The sequence below is a fragment of the Microtus pennsylvanicus genome, chromosome 5, assembly GCF_037038515.1.
Source record: "Microtus pennsylvanicus isolate mMicPen1 chromosome 5, mMicPen1.hap1, whole genome shotgun sequence".
NCBI classification, from domain to species: domain Eukaryota; kingdom Metazoa; phylum Chordata; class Mammalia; order Rodentia; family Cricetidae; genus Microtus; species Microtus pennsylvanicus.
In genome coordinates, this window is record NC_134583.1 from 107,318,710 (window position 1) to 107,339,162 (window position 20,453).

A 20,453-nucleotide genomic window follows, 5' to 3' on the forward strand; every position below is an offset into this window, starting at 1 on the left:
TCTTGTTTTTTCTCTCTCTCACACACACTCTTACTTAAAGACACATTTAATTTTTAACAAAATGGCATCTCAATGTGCCTTTGAGACAGGACTCCGAACCCCACAGCAGAGCAGCGGAGATTCGCAACCCTCCTCTTCATCACTTTCAGGCTGGAAAGAAGAGTCCCCAGGAAGATGCTACCTACCGACCTCACAATACCAGCCCTTCCTATGGGCTCAGGAGAGGGAGGTAGAGGGTTTCTTGCCGCCCCCAGACCCCTCAACTGACAGCCCGGAGGCGGTGGCAACAGCAGCAATAGTTGCATCAGCGCTCTCGGCCCCGGCGCCAGGAGGGTACAGTAGCGACTGTAGGGAGCTAGGGAGCGCACAGCTGCTGCGGCCGCAGGTTCCCTGGATCAGGAAATTAGGACAGGCACCCGGGATTGGAGGTGAGGACGGTGTGCGAGCCAACCAGCGGCCGCCCCGGGTCCCCCGTGAGCCCCGGGCGGACGCGCGGAGCAGCCGGGCCCCTAGAGCCGTCAGGATGGCGGCGGGGACAGCCCGAGCCACTGCCACTCACGCACGCACGCTGCCACTTGCCCCCGCACCCTCCGCACCGCACGCGGTAGAGCAGTGCGTGCGGGAGCTGCTGAGCTGAGCTCCCCTGCTGGGGTCCCCGTGCCGCTCTGCCGTGCTCCTACCGCCGCCCGAGTGGGTGCCCCGACCGCTCGCCTTCGCTGTCCCCGGCGAACGGGCTCCCCGCCCCCTCCTCCCGCGCCGTCCCCTCCCCTCTCCCTCCCCTCCTCTGCAACGCCTGCATTATTTTCCGCCCGCAGGGTCCGCGCGCACACCGCGGCCTCGGCGGGGGGAGGTGACCGGGTGGGTGGCTGGGTGGGTGGCTGGCGGGGAGTAGAGCGTTCAAGTTGCAGGGAAGGGGTACCCGCTCCTTCCGCGCTCTCCGTGCTCCGGGCTCCTCACTCCTTCCCCCTCCTCCTCGCCTCCTCCCTCCCCGCCCCCACCTCCTTCCTCCTCTCCGAAGGGCTGGTAACTTGTTGTGCGGAGCGAACGGCGACAACGACGGCGGCGGCGGCGGCACCATCCGGGCGGGCAGCATGGGCACGTCCGCGCGCTGGGCGCTGTGGCTGCTGCTCGCGCTGTGCTGGGCGCCCCGGGACAGCGGCGCCTCTGCAAGCGGTGAGTGGGGACGCGCCCCTCCGCACTCGGCCCGTAACAAGCCGGGGCGCCCGCGATCGCTGCGTTTTGGGGGGCTCTGAGGCTCCTCTTGCCAACCCCCTCCTAAGAGGCGCCTCTCCGCGCTCCCCTCCTGCCTCCCCTCCCCGCCCGGGTGGCGCCTCTGAGCTGTCAGAACAGAGGCTACTAAGAGCTGGGCCCCGGGGACGGTGGGGTTTAGGGTGTCCTAAAGCGTCCCTTGAACTTGTTGTCATCCCCCTATGTCCTCTTTCTTCCCAGAACCTCTGTTTTACACGGTTTTCATCTCCCTTGACAAGGGCTTGGGGATGTGAGCTTTGGAGGCACTGAACAATGGTTCTGCCTCCTCTGCCAGGCGGGCTGTTAGGACCGTGGCAGAGCACCGGGCCTGAAAGCCCGGGTGCGCCCCTCAGACTTAAGCAGGGTTGAGAGCGCTCAGTGGGTGAAGGTGGGCGTCTCCGAGGACACCGGGCTCCAGGTGCCAGCCGGGCAGGGAGTCCTCTCGCAGCCGTGAGCAAGCGCACGTTCGGTGGGCGGCAGCCTGGAGGCCGAGCCATGACAAGTGCGCAGCCTGCGCACCGGGACTGCGACTCCCCAGGCGCCGGGCCGTCTCTCAGGCTCCAAGAGTGGCTTTCAACTGGACTGTCCTCCGAGTGCTTTTCTTCCTTCCTTCCCCGGGGATTCCGCAGCTAATGCGGCGTTTGTATAGTCTCTGTGATAACTGAACGGGGGAGGGGAGTAGGACCCAGACTTAATCAGGTTACTTTGCCGAGCCTCTTTCTGGGTTACGCTTCCCCCCAAAGAAACTGAGTCCCAGTATAGTGACGGCAGTTAGCCTTTATTCTACACAATAGATCGAAGGTGTAGTGCTAGAGCTGGGGTGTGACTGTAGCTTGGGGAGGACGGGGGTCACTATCGTACGTCCCCAGGGGTCAGCGCACTGACTTGGGGTCCCTGTGTGTTTTCAGTCTCCCATCTTGGTCGCACAACTTTCCAGAGCAGGCAATAAGACGCCTTCCCAACAAGGTCCCGTTTGTTCCTTGGCAAGTCACTTAAGAGGTCTTAGAGGTCTTACGAGGTGACACCAAAGAGCTTGCTTGCCAACCAGCTCTAGGTAATTAGGGCAGAATACTGTCCCAGCTCTAAGAGTCCACAGTGCCCATCTCCTGTCGCCGGATAACTTAGAAGGCCGGCCTGTGTGCGGTCACGTGTGTCTTGGAGTGAGAGCGAACTTTCAAGTGTGTGGTCAAGCCGTCTGTCGACTTATGCTGGGGTGTTTAATCTCCCAGCGCCCCTGAGCCTTTGGCTCCGCTGTCCCGAGCGTGAGAAGCTGGGCAGGGCTTTTCTGCCCCTTGCGATTGGCTGGTTACTGGATTGCGTTTAGCTTGGTCACGTGTTTTCACGGACTTAATTGAGCTGCCCCAGCTGGGTTACCTTTAAGATCAGCCAGGCTCAGAGGGGCTGTTCCTTCTGGTGCTTTCTCCTGCTGCACTCTGAAGAGTCCATGTGTAGTGAGGCTGGAGTACTATGTGTGGGGAGCCAGCAAGCCCAGAGAAGTCCCTGCTTCACAGAAATTTTCAGACGCTGACATTAATCATTAATGGATGAGTAACGCTAACTTATTAAACCATCTCTCAGAAAAAGTGACTTGTGTTATATATTTTGTAATATTTCAAAACATGACTGTATACAAATGTATTATTAACTGTGATCCATGGAGGTGGGAGAGAAAAGAGTCACTTTAGCTGCAGGTCCCTTTTGTATTCTGGGAACTTTTGATGTGCTAACTTTCCATTAGGTGCTGCTTTTTATGGGGTGGTAGGAAAGCACCCCAGGCTGCTGCAATGAGCTAGTCCGAAGTCAGAGCTGTTCAGTTGGGATCTGTAAAGCGAGGCTATTTTTTGTTCCTCCCCTACTACTGCAAGTGGAAGATGATGGTGCAGTAAAAAGTGGAAGGGAGAACCTGACACACCTAAACCATCAGAGTGGGTTCAGAGATGGGGTTCTGAACTGCCCAAACATCGAATTGGTTGAGGCAGGTATTGAACCCCAAGTCAACCCAGACTTTCCATGTCTCAAGTTCAAAATACCAAGATATGTGGACTGATTTTTCTACCCCTAGCCTTCTATGCTCAAGTTTTCCGTGTCGCCTTTCTCCCTGTCCGCCAATATCCATGCCCACTCAGAGCCTGCTCCAGACTACCTGACATGTGTCAGCGGGTTTGCACTAATTTCCTACAAGGAACTTAAGCGAGGCTAACAAGAGGTGTTACAAAGACTGATGACAAAATACACGGGGGGGGGGGGCGGGCTCTGGGGCTCTTTCCTCCAGCCTAGGTATACGATGTGAGATGCTGTCTAGTCTCCAAAGCCAGAGTTCTGCAAGAGCTCTTCCAATATGACCAATGTTCTTATGTCTCTTACTCTGTGAGCGAGTGACTTACCAGCAGTGCTAGGAATCTAAAAGGCCAGGAGAAATGCCTGGCTTACCAGTGCACCAAGAGAAGAGGGAGACCATAACAATTTCATCTACATCCAAGAAAGGCCTGTAGACAAGGGTGTTCTTTTTTTCCCCCTTTGGTTTTTCGAGACAGGGTTTCCCTGTGTATGAGTCCTAGCTGTCCTGGAACTAGCTCTTGTAGACCAGGCTGGCCTCGAAGTCACAGGGATTTGCCTGCCTCTGCCTCCTGAGTGCTGGGATTAAAGGCGTGCACCACCACCGCCCAGCCAAGGGTGTTCTTTTTTAAAAGAGGGTCATAATCCCAACTTGATGGGCAGTTCATTTCCTAAAGCCTGGAACAGCCTTTTTGGCTAGAATCATTCTCTTACCAGAAACTCTAGTGCTGGCCCTGTGATATTTCAACTCTTTATGCTCGAGTCTCCCGAGATCTACAGCATGAATATAAAGTCCAAGAGCAGCAGAGCTGGCACAAGTTGAGACTTCAGGCCGACACTGTGTTTGCCAACACCGTGCAGAACTTGCAAAGGTGGTGGTCTCTACCTCCCAAACAATTACCAGCTGACCATTGGGCTTCTCTTTCTTATTTAAAAACCGAATAACCATAGGCAGGATATATCTCTAATACTTTTGTGATGGTTCTGGGAGAGCTAGAGTGGCGTTGTAATCCTCCTTATGCTCCCTGAAACCTAATGTCCTAGAGCACAGCCTTAAGGTCAAGGGCGCAGCTAGGACCCTGGCTTCAGGCTTAGATGCTCAAACCCTGCCACTTACCAAATAGCATAGAAAGAGAACGTGTATAGGAAATATTTCCTAGCCCCTCACAGAGTGCAAAGTTGTTCTCAGTAAAGAAAACAGGATGGAGACGGGGCAGCTCCCTCTTCAGCCTCTGGTCCTGGCCCTGATTGGCGTCACTGACCTTGCTTCAGAAAGCCGCTGTCACGCGCTAGCCTATGAGACATTAAGCACATTACAGAGCCGAAATGGGCCTGAAACGGTGCTTGTCACACATATACCTGGCTAACACGGGTGAGTCTCATGGCAGGCTAAGGCAGCTGCCCCTTACATGTTAGGAGATAGATTCTTCTAACTTGAAATAATCTCAAGAAATTACCCAGACTACAGTGCAGGAGATGACTTTCAAGAAAAACAAAAGCCCTTCTTCAGAGGTTATGAGGGAAGTGTACATACTGAACAGGAGTAATCTAAGGCTGTCTTTCCTCCTCTCTGAGGAGGGGACAATCCAAGGACTGGTAGCTTGTCCTGAGGTCCCCCAAGGCATAATATAACCCAGTTCCTGAGAACCTGATTTTCTAAGTGAATACTGGCTCAATTTTTCTCTATATATTTGTTTTTGATAGAAATCAGTATCTCTCTGCTAAGCTCTAGTGTAAATTTACGATCAAGGCCCTGATAGTGGTAAATCCCAACAAGTTAGACGTGCTAACTAACTGCTGTTAACTAACTAACTGAGAAAGCAGGTGCCACCGTAAGCTGGGCCCAGTTTGCCTTCATGCGGAGAACCCTAGATGATTTGGGCCTGCCAGCCATTTTTTAGGCTCTAAATTAAAAATGTAAGAGAGAATCTGCTCTGAATAGGGAGAGTAAGCACAGAGACCATCCAGAAATGTTTCAGTGTTTCTGCAGAGGGCATTTTGCCAGCTTCGTGTGGTAGAGTGGGGAGGGGAGAGGGTATGCCAGAGCCAGCATTTAAGAAGTGCATTTAGGGCAAGAAACTACAACTCAGAAAGGTTAGACATTCACAAGAGAGGCCAGTCTTGCCACTAACTTGGGGCATCTGGGTTGGCAAGGTGGCCAGTTGCTGTGTGCCCAGAAATAGTATTGGCAGTGGAGGTGAGGGGGTAGGGGAACGTGCAGTTTGCCAGGAAATGATGATTGACATTTGAGAGTTTACACGTTTATAACTAAGCATTTCCGACACAGACGGTTAGTGTATACTATTTTGGTCTCCAGACCTGCCGCTGATCTTCACCTTGCCTAAGCATGCTTTCCTAAGGTCGTAGTTCTTAGCTGGCAGGGAGATTTAGCAGGCAGGCTAGAAACTGAAGCCAGTCCCCCTTGTCCATCTGCTCAGGACCACTTGATGGTCAGCACAGAGAGCTGGCCTCTTGGTGCCATTTTGGTTTCTTCGTAGGAAGTCAAACCAGGAAATTCAAGATCCAAAGAGAGCTGAGCATAGAAACTGTGAATGGAGTGAGCAGAGGGGGGTTTCTTAGTCCTGAAAGCCACAGACATCAGCTGAAGATGCCGTGAGAGTCCCCACATGCTGCTTTGATTATAGCTCAGGATGTTTCCCTAACATCACCAGCAACTCAGACTTCACGATGCCAGCGCCAGAAGGGGTTTTCTCTCTGCCAATGGTCCTGTGAAGGTGATGATTTAAACCACAGTGGGCGATTGACAGCATTCCCGAAGAGCAATAGCATGTCAGAAGTCAGTCTTGGGTTTGACATAGCTAACTCCGCACCTTACTAGATCTTCCACGCGTGTTAGAATCTCTCCTGTGTGGAAATGTGGCTGATACACTAATTATGGCAAGCAAATGTGCAAGTTATGTCGTTCTTCAATGATTACTTGCCACCCAGAGGAGATGAAAGTACCCTCACTGGTACAGGAAGAGGGTACCTCTTAAACTTTATCTTTCAAAGGGTTCTAGCAGGAAAAACTTCATTTAGCAGGCCACACTTCCTTTCAAGTTCAGAAAAGCGGGAAAAATATTTTGACAAAAGTCTCTAATGCACAACAGACTTGTGGGTTAATTCATTAACCAACTAATACATTCATGATATTTGGGTAGGACTTTGCAAATCTTTGGATGCTAGGTGACAAGCCCTAAGTGCACGGTGGCACTGGGACAGGTATGAAAAGTTTTGGGAAAGAAGCCAGATCGTATTTGTCACTGGGGAAATATTTAAGGGTCCATCGGACCTTAATGAGGAGGTGCTATCTGAACGTACTCCCGTGGGGAAGACCACAGGAACCATACGGACAAACAGAAAAAGCATTGGCGAGGGCGGTCAAAGGCAGGGAAAGTAAGGGGAACCCCTTAGAGCTGTTAGCTCAGCTGTGGTAGCCTGAGCAGATGGTGGGTGATGGAAAAAGGAAGAAGTCACGGGAAGCTGGTAGGGAGCTGAGACTCAATCCTGGAGTCAGTGGGAAGCCAGGAAATGATCCTATCCTTGGCCCTTCTGGATATTCCGAGGGGCTTAAATCACTGTCTTAATTTGGAGAGAGAAGGAGACAGCCTGGAGGCAAAGGGAAGGGTGATTTAAATTTAGATCAAGTGAGAGATGAGGGATTAGACGTGGCCAGGATCTGATGACCCAGTGTCAGGGGAGAAGAATCCGAGCTCCCTCTTGGGCTACTGATTTAGAGTAAGTGACAAGCCAACTAAAACGAAGAAGCCAACTAACACGAGAAGAGGGTACGTTTGGGAACATGCCACTTTGCTCTGCATGTTTGCTAAGGCATCTGGATGAATGTTACCTATACAGTGTCCCCAAAAGCTGTGTTCAGGCTGTCATCGACAGGTCTGTTATAAAACACTTCCATTTATCTCCTGTCTGCACACAGTGACAGTCATGAGGACTTAGGGGGATTAACAGTATATTCAGGGCTACAACCTTGAAAACAGAGCCTCTTCCATGATTTGTTGCCTCTGTAACTTCTTGGTCTTCATTCTGGTGTCCCCTGAGCTGTTCTCTAGCCCCAGGTAGATAAGGTAAGGATATGACTTGGTTAGTGCATCCTGCTCAAGAAAATCAAGAGACTCAGTTCTTCTAGAAAAAGCCACCACAGGAATTCTAGCAGCATATTTAAAGGCTACGATAAGAACAGGAAATAGGGCGCTATCTCATCCATAAAACTATACTGTAGAGTGTCTTTTTGAGAAGGGAAACCTTTTCACTCCTAATCGATACAAGCAGACCGTACTAGCTAAATTCCAAACAGATGGAATATTTCCAGAATTATATAGTCGCTAGTTGGCGAGTGTAGTTTGTGCTCTTGGTAGCATGGCATTTAGAGCCAGAATCTAACCTGGGTTCAAATCTTAGGTCAGCCCAGTGTAATCTTGGTCAAGTCACTGTTATGTTCCTTCTTTGTCCAAACTGTAAAGAGGAAAAGGGGAAAGAAAGGTCACATAGAACTAATGAGTTAAGACATGAGAAGTCTTAAGGCAGCAATTGGCCAACAACACAAAGCATTTGGATATGTCTTTGAATGTAAGATGCTCTCGGCCAGGTGTAAATGGAACAGCTTGTGACGGATGAAGTGTGGAGTTCATTCCTCGGCGTCTCAGGATCTCTTCCAGGCCACCTTGCTGCGGCGTTTTCCTCTGACAGCCTCTCATTCCAGTAGGAAAACTTATTTTGCTGACTCAGAAGTCTGCCTGTCCTAAAAGGAGTTTCAGCCTCTGAATAGAAGGCCTGGCATTAAATTAGCAAGCAGTAGAGATGAGGTAGACTAAAAATAAATGCCCTTGGAGGCCCTAGAAGTGCCAAAAGCAATGGACTGAAGAAATACCGGCGGATGATAACACCTTCCTGTGTAGGCAAGTGAACTGAATGCTGAGCCTGGCAGAGTGTGGCAACATGAGATTTCCCCCACCAAGAGATTCACGTTCTCTCTGAGCCTGACACTCTCGGCCATCTCCTCAATATCCTAGGTATCCAAGCAGAGGACTCCTGCCTATGGGGAAATCCGTGGCCCATCCTGAAGGCCAGCTAGGCTATTCACTATCAGGCCAGTGCAGGGTTTTACTGAAACATACGTGCTGGTTTTCCAAGTTAACCCTCACAGAAGCAATTAGATAATGGCAAGCTGACATCTCTGTGCACACAACCCCATGCTTCCTGGAGCCAGTGAACTGCTGGGTGTGGGTAGCAGGCACTGTCAACTATTTAGGTGAGCACAGCTCCTGGGGCTTAAACACCTTCGAGTAAGCTTGAAGTCTGGTGACATGTACAAGTGACAACAAAAGCAGGACATTCCTTGACATTTTGGGACATCTATTATTAACTTTAACTGGGAGTAATGGCGTACACCTTTAATCCCAGCACTCGGGAGGCAGAGGCAGGAGAATCTCAGTGAGTTCAAGGCCAGCCTAGTCTACAGAATGAATTCCAGGACAGTCAGGACTGTTACACAGAAAAACTCTGTCTCAAAAAACTAGAAAAAAGAAAGAAAAAAAAATAGAGCTTGCAGAAAACCTAGACAGTTTAATCTCTTGACAGAAGAGGACCCTTTTCATATTCCTAAACTAACACCAAGAGTCTTTCTGCCTTATGATGGAGGCAACTCCAGGGTCCCTGCCTCTCCCCCATCCCTTTAACCCCAGGGTATTTCCTGTCAACACTGCAGTTTTAAGGAGCCCACTGAAAACTATATTTTACTTCATCGTCCCACCTTTCAGAGCAGACAGATCTAGGGGTACAGAGTCCCCAGCATTTCCACTCCCAAGATTATTTATGTCTTACTGTGACTTTAGCTCCACTTAACAATGAAAAGAAACTCGGCTGTGGATGATTTCATGCCCGCTCTGTTCCCTCTATGAACTCTAATAGCGAGTTTGAGATTTAACATTCATGGATGAAAATAGACTGCGGGTCTACAATCCTATAATCCCCAAAGCTCTGAGAACCAAAAGCTTCTTAATTCATGTGGTGCTTTCAGTCCTGGACCTCCGAGCACCAGTGGTCTCAGAGGAACACCCAGATGGGAGGTAGAATCTCTTTGGAACCTGCAGGGAAAACCCACAATGTTCTGGGCGGGTGGCTGAGGTCTCTGCACTCTACTTAGTGGCTGAGCTCTTCAGGCTGCGCATGAGACAGAGAACTAAACAGAAGCAGGGAGCACTTTCTGCCTAGCCGTAGCCTCTCAAAGTGCTTAGCAAGCTAAGAATCTGAGAGGCATGGCCGAAAAGCTTCCAGTCTTTTTGTTTCTCTTTAGAGGATCCTTTATCAATCTGACTGGCTCTCCATCCTCCTTTCCTCCATCATCTTTTAGACAAGCAGGGACATTTGGGTACCCACTGTCTTCCTTGTGTAAATGAGGGTCATGTGTGTCGTGGTTGACATGTCACTTCCTGATGAGCAGGCAGAAGCCTGGGTGATGTGGGCACATGTGAGATATGAAAAGGTAGAAGTTCAACTCCTTTTCTGCTTTAGGATATTGAAAAGAGCAGACGAAAATGCTTATGTCTGTTAGAGCCCGCATCCTGAGCCAAACCTCTGGGATTTTAACACAATCCATTACTGTTGAGAGTTTGTGTAATTACAGCTAAGTCCAGAGTCCAGAACCACCATGAACTGTATATTAGCCCTAGCATGTTACTATGCAGGGCTTTAGCCCCAAGACAGCTTGAATGTCTACCGAATCCACCACACTGGCCTCATTTTTGAGGAAGTTCTCCCACAGGCCTCGTCCTAGAGTTCTGTTTTGCTTTTATCTTCTAAATCTCTCTCCAAGTCTGATGGCTGCTCATCGTTCTCACTAGAGAGAGTTCAATGGTTTGACTCACCCTTTAGAATGAATGCCCTTAAGACATCAGACTTTTAGCCTTCACTGCATCCTGACTACAGTGGACCATTCTTTCTGTGTTTCCTCCTTTATTCTCTGACTGTAAATGCCTTTTTCTAATAAAGTCCTCAAAGTAGATGTCTGCCATCCCCATAGTCCTCAAAGCTGGAAGGACACAGTCATAGCAAATGGCCCCTGGAACATATACCTCCAGCTTGGAGAATATGGAGAACATTCTGGAAACACAGCGGCAATGGGAGGGAGGAAGGGAGGACAGTCAGGTATCTCAGACTTGGCTTGTTGGCATTAAAATCAAACAACCAATGCTCACCCGTATGTGCTTTGTAACTCACTAGTATGTTTTATTCAATAAAATATTTGTAGAATGAATACACATTATGAAATGTTGGTAGGAAATACTATCAAGTTACACTGCTGTGTACCTAAGTTCTAACTTGCTAAATGTTTAAGAGCGGAAAGGTTCAGAGAGTTTTAAAAGTAATATACACTGTACCTCAAGGTAGCCACACCATGTGGTAATCTTGGCTTGAGCCAAATTTCCATCTTTGGGAATTAGCCACAAAGTGCAGAATTCTCCCCGACAGCAGGGCAGAGTTGACACTAGGGAGACCAACTAGAGCATTGTGCCTTCCACACAAGAGTTCCAGTCTGTGCTTGCCTCTGCCCTGTCTGTTCCTATGCCAGCTTGCCCCAGCTGCAAAGGCTGAGAGGTAGCAGGAAATCTGAAGGCTTTTTGCTGGCAACCACCCTCCCCCCAGCAAATCTGCATGCACCCCAGGCTTCATGCTGGGTTTTGTAAGGCTGTGTGGTGTGTTTAAGGGACAGGAGCTGCCCCTCTTATCATCGAGCAATCTGGTCCTGCAGAAGGATGCTAATGACGAAAGCACCGGAAATGTCCTGGCCGTGGAGGACCTCCATGAAGTCCTAGTTCACACCTCTGTAAATAGCCTGACTATGACAACCGAAGCAACTGAGCTCAGGAAAGCAGAATCAGATCTGTGGCTCTAGCTTGCTCTCCTTTTGTCTCATCACTGAGTTAAAAACGCCACCCCACTGCCTCGTAGCCATGCTTTCTGGATGCTTTTGACTTGTCTTTGGTGCACACCTTTAATTCCAGCTCTCAGGAGGCAGAGGCAGGTGGCTCTTTGGATTCTCTGAGGTTTGGAGTCTCTGGTTTGTGAACACATATTTTCCAAAGGAAGCCTCACGGTTGTTTTGTTTTGTTTTGTTTTGGCTTGGTTTTTGTTTTCCGAGATAGGGTTTCTCTGTGGAGCTTTGGAGCCTATCCTGGAACTCCCTCTGTAGACCAGGCTGGCCTCAATCTCATAGAGATCCACCCGCCTGCCTCTGCCTCCCAAGTGCTGGGATTAAAGGCGTGCGCCACCACCACCAGCTTGGAAGCCTCAGTTTTTAAGACATGGAACCATTATCAACCCTTCATTTGTACCCTCTCCTTGCCACCCTCACACATTTGCTCTGTTTGTGAAAGCAGTGTTACTCTTGAATAAAGCTGTGCATGGAGCCAGGAAGTGCTATTAAGGATTAGGGTTGTCTGCATGTTGTTGGTGACACACAGTTTATGCGAAGAAGAGTCCCGAGGCCTTGGGATGGTCCCTTGTGTCCCTGGCCTAGCTAGGTTCATTAATCTGGGGTTGAATCCAAGACCAAGACCTCTATTTCAGCCACCATGCCCAATTTTTTAGACATTAAAAGGGATATTATTACATTTATTTACTTATGTATTTTTGTGTGTATGTGTATGCACACGTGTTCCATAGCATGCCTAGGAGGTCAGGGGACAGCTTATGGGAATCACTTATTTCCTGCCCTATAGGTTCCAGGAATAAAACTTGTGTCTCAAGGTTAGCAGCAAGTGTCATTTCCTGCTGAGCCATCGCACCTCTGGGTCCTGGAAGTAAAAGGACTAAAGGGAAGGAAAATGAGTTCCCTGTTCTTTTAGAGCTATAGCCACAATGCTAGAGAGAAGTCCTAAGAACGACAGTGTTGAGCAATTCATCGCTCCTTTACTTAAACATGCGGTGATGATGTCTTAGTTACTTTATTGCTGTGATGAGATACCATGACCAAAGCAACTTCTAAAAGACAGTTCTTAATGGGGGCTTGCTTACAGTTTCAGGGGGCTATTCTATGACCATCATGGTGGGCAGCATGGCATCTGGTAGACAGGCAGGATGACACTGGACCCATAGCTGAGAGCTCCCATCCTGATCCATCTGCATGATGACACTGGACCCATAGCTGAGAACTCCCATCCTGATCCATCTGCAGGCGTCAGGTAGAGAGGGGGTGGGCAAGACTGATGCTGGGCTTGGTGTGCGCTCTTTTTCTTTTCTTGCCTTCCTTCCTTCCTTCCCTCCTTCCTTCCTTCCTTCCTTCCTTCCTTCCTTCCTTCCTTCCTTCCTTCCTTTCTTTCTTTCTTTCTTTCTTTCTTTCTTTCTCTAAAATCAAGTTAGAATTTCTCTGGCTATCCTGGAATTAGCTTCATAGACCAGGCTGGCCTTGAACTCAGAGAATCCAAAGAGCCACCTGCCTCTGCCTCCTGAGTGCTGGAATTAAAGGTGTGCACCACCACGTCTGGCTGGTGTGGACTTTTGAAAATTCCTAATCCTTTCCACACTGTTCTACTAACTGGGAAGCAAACATTAGGATTTATGAGCCTGTGAGGGCCACTCACATTTAACCACCACAGTGGGTTAGCAGACTTCCTACCTAGACAATGTCAGCTAGCCTGTTGAGTCTAGGCTACCTGTATAGAGCAGGGTACTTGCACTAAATACTGGATGTAGGCAGCGATAACACAAGGGCCAGTATATGTGTATCCAAATATATCTAAACTTGGCAAAGGTACAGAAAAGCCTATCTATAAAAGGTTAACCGGTGCCTCTGTGTAATGGTGATGGATGGGCTTGCAGGGTTGGAACTCGCTCTGAGTGAGCCTGTGAGCACATGATAAGTGGAAGCCAAGGCCGAGTACACCGCTGTCACTTTAGAAATGCTGTGTTCTCAGTGGACCTTCAACTTAGGAAAAGTTCGTGAAACTAGTTCTGTCTTCAATGATGAATTATCCTTATTTTTCTTTTTAAACATTTAAAGATTTTATGTTTGTTTCCTTCCACCATGGGTTGCCAGGGCTTGAACCCAGAAAGTCAGGCTTGGCAGCTTTACACACTGAGCCATCTCACTGGCCCACTGTTTAAAAATATAAACCCTGATAACAACTTAAAACACATGCTGTACAGTTACACAAAAAACCATTTTCTTTATATGCTTACTCTATAAGCTTTTCTCTATTGTTGTGGGGTGTGTGTGTGTGTGTGTGTGTGTGTTTAAAGCTTGTCCTAGGAACTAACACATAAACATAAACACACACCTTCTCTTAGGCCTATAGAGGGTCAGGCTCACAGGTACCTTACCCTATGGGTACTAAGTCCTTCTGGGCTCTCTTGTGAAGGAGGGAACTGGAACTTTCTCTGGGTCAGGTTCTTCCTTCGTTCACATTTTTCAGAAATATGCCCATGGTGGCTTGGCTGCTCTGTATCTTCTTTTCAGTCAGACAATTCTCTGTGAATAGCCCTCTCGGTCTGTGAGGACACCTTAGTACTGGGTATCCCTTCTTCCAGTGCATTCATTCCTGAGCTACTTGAAGTCTGAAATCTTCTCCTAACCCTTCCACCGTCAGTTTCCTCAGAGGCATTTCTTCTTCTGCAGTTTTCTTTTGCTGATTCTTCAGCTGTGTGTTCTCTTGATGCTGGGGTTATTTTGCTCCGTTACAGTTTTATGGGCACCATTGGCGATGAGATACCTGTTAGCACACTGACTAAAACATCACTGGCCGGCACGTGATTGGACTTCTTAGAAGCTTTATAATCTACACTCCTTTTCTGTTTCCATTCCACTAGCTAGGACCTGGCATCTCAGCTGTGCCTCTCTGGGAGAAAGCCTGGAAATCTGGTGTTCCGTTTTAGTTTGTTGACCAGTGAAGGACTCTGCTGCTGTTGTTCACTGTAGGCGGAAGTATGTAAATCCATGAGAGCCCGAATAAAAGGATATCAAAGATTTATTAGAAACACTCACGAATACAAAGTTAGAGAGCCGCCTCCGTGGTCTTTTGTTCTGCCCTTGGGTGAATGGAAACAGCAATCCGGATCTCTGGCCACCACAGGAGAGAGCGAGCACCTGCCCCCCTCTCTCTTTTCTTTGTTCTTCCTTTTTCTTTTTTCTTTTTTCCCCAAGACAGGGTTTCTCTATAGCTTTGGAGCCTGTCCTGGAACTGGCTCTTGCTTGTAGACCATGCTGACCCCAAATTCACAGAGATCCACCTGCCTCTGCCTCCTGAGTGCTGGGATTACTGCCTCTGCCTCCTGAGTGCTGGGATTACTGCCTCTGCCTCCTGAGTGCTGGGATCAAAGGCCTGTGCTACCACCACTGGCTTCCCCACCACTCAGCCTGGCTCCCCCTCTTTCTTTTAAAGGAGTTATGTCAGCAAACTAGAAGCACCACCTCTCTTGGGTCAGAAAGCCCAAGGTCATAAGCATGGCAAATACTACAGTTCACTGCCCCCCAACCCATCCAAGCCTGACCCATAGCATGTTACAGCATGCTGAGTCTGAAGCTGTCCCTATCCATGGGCTTCGGGGGACTTATATCTCTAACTTACCTTCTATGCATGCATGGCTCAATGTTCCTTCCTCATCCTAGGGAAAAGAGGGAAATGTGATAATTCCCAATTCCAGTGCACAAATGGTCGCTGCATCACACTGCTGTGGAAATGCGACGGCGACGAAGACTGTGTTGATGGCAGTGATGAAAAAAACTGCGGTAAGTTTCACTTGTTACCAAGCAAGTTTCTTGGTTGTTACTCCTGCGTTTTATTGAAACGCGCCAATGTTCTTTAGTTTCTACAAATGTATTGAGATTGTGTAAATAAAATCCACTTTAAGGTATGACCGTGAATCAGAGTCCAGTGAATCTATACTGATCGGGAGGCATATAATTGCATATTTGACATGAGGTCATTGAAAGGTTTTCTTACCCTGATATTAAGTCTCTTCTCCAATGCAGTAAGCCAAATTGGGCCGAATTAAAAAGTAAAGGACCAAGTTTAACCTAAGCAAAGCACTCCTGGGTGATTCTCTGAAAGGGAGCAGCAGAGAATTCGCGTGGCTGGTTTAGGGGTTTCTACGTAGGCCTTGTCTTGAGCTTAGGAAGAGGAGCCTGGACGTCTGGCTGTCTCTCTGAGACAGGATTCAGAGAGGGAGGAGGGGACTGAGACAGAGTATTGTGGCGAAATTTCCAGCCGAACAGTAATCAACTTGAATGTGGAATTTCCTTCACATGATAAGACCTGATTTATCTCACCTCAGACAAACATGTGCTCTATAGGAAGCTGAGAAAGGAAAGAAATGACCCGGCGTAGAAGCAGAAAAAAGATTGCTTAAAAGTAACTTTATACATTTATAAACTGGAGCAGGGGGATGTATGGAGAAATGTCTTAGTGGTTAAGATTGTGTTTAGCTTTTCCAGAGGGCCTGAGTTCAACTTCTACCACCCATACTGGGCAGCTCACAACTGCCGGTAATCTGAGCTCTAGGTATCCGATGCCCTTACCTGACATCCATGAGAATCCCCTGCACACACACACACACACACACACACACACACACACACGGCATGCAACTATGCAGACACACACATGTACACATAAACAAAATAAATAAATCTTTAAATTCACAAATGGCTCTGATTCAAGATGATAGCAAGCTATGGACAGAACAAAATCCTGTAAAGTTTAGTTAGTTAACTAACTCTGGCATAGGAAGGACAAGCCGGCACACATCAAAGATCAGATAAGGAGTCTTCTAATTCTCTGCTCGCAATGCTTGCTTACTGGAAAGCAGGATAGAAGACATTCTCTTCCCTAAGGAATGTGACTATAACAGCATAGCCTTGATCAGAAATGATCCAAAGGTCATTACGCGAAATGCCTGTGTGAAAAGCTCCATAACCTCATGTCGCAAAGAACAGCAGAGAACCACATGTCAAGGTCACACAGACCTGGAATTCTTGCTGAGGTTTACCTTTTCATCCCTCTGGTCTCCATTATAAAAATCCCAGAGCAGTGTTGAGTGGGAAGATTAGGGTGACCACTGTCATTTGCCTTTAGAAAGATGATCCATACGATACTGGGTGTGGAGGCACATGCCTATCCCAGAACTTGGAAAGAAAACAAAGTCAAGGCCGTGTGGGGTTTCAGAGACTGCCAAGTTCATTATGCCACTACCTGCTCCTTTGTTTATCACCATTAAAATGCTGCAGACAGCATCCTCGGCAGCAATACCCCAGTGACAGTGGCGGCTCTGAAAGCCCATTCTGAAAAAAAAGCTTACGAAGAATAGTTCTCCTGCACTCTCCTTTTCCTCGTGTGCTTTTAATGTAAAGATTTCAGTCTGCTCCACAGAACACCGATTTCCCTATTTCTACGTTGCCTAGGGAATATGGTTTTCTCAATCCGTATCTCACTAGGAGGACCTCTTTTCAGCCATTCTCTGGTTGCAAGCGGCAAGGCTTCCGAGAAATCATGCATTGGGCAGAAACTATCCCCCACGTATTTTTATACTTCCTGTTATAGAAGGTCTTATCATCTAACTCAACAGAGACACCTGGGTCATCTTAGGAACAATGACTGGATTTTCTTAAGTCCTCTCTGCATAGATTCTCTTTACCAGCCCCACGGGAGAAGGGCTTGGGAGAGGGGAAGAGAAAGATGAACAGCAAAGTGAATCAGGATCACGTGAGCTGGGATAAATTACACACATCCATGGGCAGGTTCGTTGCTGAGTCCCAGGTATGGAGGTAAACAGGGAAAGAGCAAGCATACCCAAAGCGGTCTTAGATGCATGTTTGAAATGGAAAAGCTATGTATTTACTTAGAACTTCCAAAGCCTCCTTCCGACTTCCCCATCTGACCTTTAACCCATACTTAGTTGTAATTTTGGGGAGGGCTCACTTTTGAGCTTGACAACAGGTATAGTCAATTTGAGTGCAGATTCCATGTCACTTGTATCTGTGAGTTCCCAAAGTAAGTATCTGATGGCTTTCCTCCCCCGTGGAACACCTTCTATCTGCATGCCAGTGTGTAATTCAGATATCCTTCCTTTGCCCTTATAGTGTATGCTCAGAACTGAGAAAGACGATCTCTGGGAAGATACGCCCCTACTTATCTTTGCTCAAACTGTCTGTTGCATAGCTGATCTTTCATAACGTCATGACATTTTCCACTTGGCAAAGCCATCTGCTCTCTTTATGGCCATTCCCCTGTTCTCTCATTCGCCACTTACAGAGGTGAGCGCAGGGTGAATTACAGCAACAAGCCCCTTAGCCTGGCCTCTGTTTCCATATGGGCCCAGGAGATCACCAGCCTTGTGTAGCATTTGACGTGTTAATGCTGTGTGATGGTGATTTAGAAACAGGAGTAAATTTATGAGCTGGCATCGCTTTCCTTGGTTCCTTAGCTATGTAGTTCAAGGATATGAATAATCCCTTAGGGATCATCATAATTTATCAGCCCATGTTGAATGTTGCAAACTGACTATCTCCCAAGTTTAAAGGCGGAATGAGAGGGGGCTTAAGAGTAAGCCCTAGCCTCCAAGCCTCCCTACCTCGCTTAAACCCCTCATGCCAGGGGATCTCTTTTAAATTTACAACACACTGCAGGCTTTGGCTGATTTACAAACACAATATTGATTAGAGGGATGCTTTAGAACAAAAGTCTAAGCAGAAAGTATAGGCATAAAGGTGTGGAAGAACCTAGTCTAAAAAGACAATCACGGGCTGTGGGTGTGTCTTCTCTGGCTGCTTTGGCATGAGTTCCAGATTCTGGGACTCCTTCACAGGCATGGTAGCCAAGCTACCTGATTTGTTTGTCTTTACTGTCCTGGTCTAATTAATGAATGACACATTATATTCTGACTCTAAGTCTGCCCTATGAAGAATTAGTAATAGAATTGGTATTTTTGCCTTAGGCTGTTTGAATGGGCACTGTGAATTATGGAACTTAGGACCGGTAGCTTCAGTGACTTTGGGTTGGTTGGTGTTAAACCAAGCATTGGCTGAAGGCCTCAAATCTCTTTGAATTCCAAGTCCTACCACTTGTTTTAAGTGTGATAATTGGCTTTACGTTTGTCTAGTGGATGGGTTTCTCTGCCCCAGTAGACCCGTTAGAGTGGCAGTATTCAGTGTGGAAGCTTCAGCATATTCTCTATGCTAAGTGCATGTGCTGTGAAGAGTGTTCCTGCAGCAGGCTTAGTTTACACTGCTGTGACAAAAATACCATAGGTAGAGAGACTTAAATGATAAAAACCTGATTTGGGGGTTCTGGGTATTAGGAAATCCCCAAACTAAGAAGCAGCAGATCCAGTGTCAGATGAAAGTCCTCATTCTGAATTGCAGATGGCTCTTCCCTTCCCTCCCCTCCTCCCCTTTCCTTACTTTGGTTTTTTGAGACAGGGTTTCTCTGTGTAACAGTCCTGGCTGTCTTGGAACTCTTTTTGTAGACCAGGCTGACCTCGAACTCACTGAGATCTGGCTTCCTTTGCCACCCAAGTGCTGGGATTAAAGACATGCACCACCACCTGGCAATGACTGTTTTCGTAGTGTGTTCTCCCGTGATAAAGGAGAGGGGGGGGGCACAAACAAGCACTAATGGTTCTAATGAGGGCTCCAGTCCCACTTGTGAAGGTCCATACATCCTCGTGACCTAATCACCCCCCTCAAGTCCTCCTTCCTGGAAGAGCGCTGTTCAGGGCATGACATTTATGAAGACACACATATTTACTCCACAGGATAAAGTTATCCCAAGGGCCAGTCATAGGATGCAGTGTTTGGTTGTTAAGATGACTTTTCTTTGGTGTGTCGCCCCTAGAGCTCACGCTGCAGTGTGATTTTGAATAGTATGTTGAGAGGTGGCAGGGCATTTATGAAGTGATGAGGTCTGTGAGAGGGAATAAATCCTTTCTCCCTGGGCTGGATGAATTACTAAGAGAGTGGGTTAAGAAGCAAGGCTCAAAGTCCTCACCCAAAGCTAAGCAGGTGCTGGGGTGTGCACTTAGGATTCCCAGCATTCACAACTCTGAGCTGAAATAAGTTTCTCTCCCTTAACCCACTCTCAAGAGTTCCATTTTAGGGACAGAAAATGGCCTTGGAGAAGAACACCTCAGGGTTTGTGAATGAGTTGGAAGAAATTCATTGGCTTTAAACACTGTAAACCAACTTCGTTTTAAGGTGCCCCTGGGTGAATAGACAGGATCTACTTGGATTCAGCCTTTGCCTTCCCTTGACTTTATTGTTCTCCAAGTCTCTCCAATGAATAACTCCCTTCTCTGAGGCCTATGAGGAAACAGATGAGTTTTCTATCGATTCCCTAAATGCTGACAGATAAATGTCAGTCGATCGGTGCAGCATTCCTTTTAAAGGGAAACATACCCCAATATAGTTTCTACCTGAATAGGAAAGCTGAGGTCTGGGGTAATTGACTTCAATTCTAACCCTGAGAATAAACTCCTGTAGTAAAGAAGACGTGTGCCGAGTCTGACTTCGTGTGCAAAAACGGCCAGTGTGTTCCTAACAGATGGCAGTGCGATGGGGACCCTGACTGTGAAGACGGTTCTGACGAGAGCCCGGAACAGTGCCGTGAGTGTGCCTTGACTTGCTTCGGACCGGTCCTCTTTTGTGCTGTTCTGTCTCTGTTCTAAGTGATGCTTTATCGATTGCTTGGCATTCATTTTTCTTTGCCTGCCTTGAACTTGAGGCCAACTGACTTGAAGGTCATTCGAGCTATTAACAGTTATTCCATCTCCTTTAAAGACTGCTCTCCCTAGTCTAACAAGACTGACATTCTCTTGGGTAGCTTCGCCTTTGAATACTTAAGACTGAAGCCAGCATTCAATTAAGAACTCCTTGACTAGGTGCATAGACTTCAGCTGTTTGACAGTAACTGAGCAGACGGTTCCCTGATTCTGGAAGTTAAGATGTCAAGGTTTTCTAAGGGCCACATGTAAGCTTTGAAATATATGGATTTTCGGGTTATGAAAACATGCTATTATTAAGACAGCAAGGTGATTAGTAATAGGGTAATCTGGGGATTTTAACAAATGTATAACCTAATGCAGGGACCATACAGTTTGTTAGTGAATAAGAAAAACTTCATAAAGGTGCAAATATGTCTCTT

General features: G+C 47.7%; 1 protein-coding gene across 5 annotated transcripts in view; it reads left to right on the forward strand.

Annotated features, from left to right (window-relative positions):
* The first annotated feature begins 299 nt into the window (after window positions 1–299).
* The window catches only part of Vldlr (very low density lipoprotein receptor), a 35,260-nt gene continuing 15,106 nt past the window's right edge, over window positions 300–20,453 (forward strand). For 2 of the 5 annotated variants that reach the window (XM_075973770.1, XM_075973769.1), the window contains exons 1-3: window positions 961–1,173; window positions 14,927–15,046; window positions 19,793–19,915. In XM_075973770.1, coding sequence (XP_075829885.1) covers window positions 1,092–1,173; window positions 14,927–15,046; window positions 19,793–19,915 — 325 coding nt within the window. In that variant the 5' untranslated portion in view covers window positions 961–1,091. Of the gene's footprint in view, window positions 429–872; window positions 1,174–14,926; window positions 15,047–19,792; window positions 19,916–20,453 lie in introns of those variants that run through there. The other 3 variants (XM_075973767.1, XM_075973771.1, XM_075973768.1) reach the window with 3 other exon arrangements.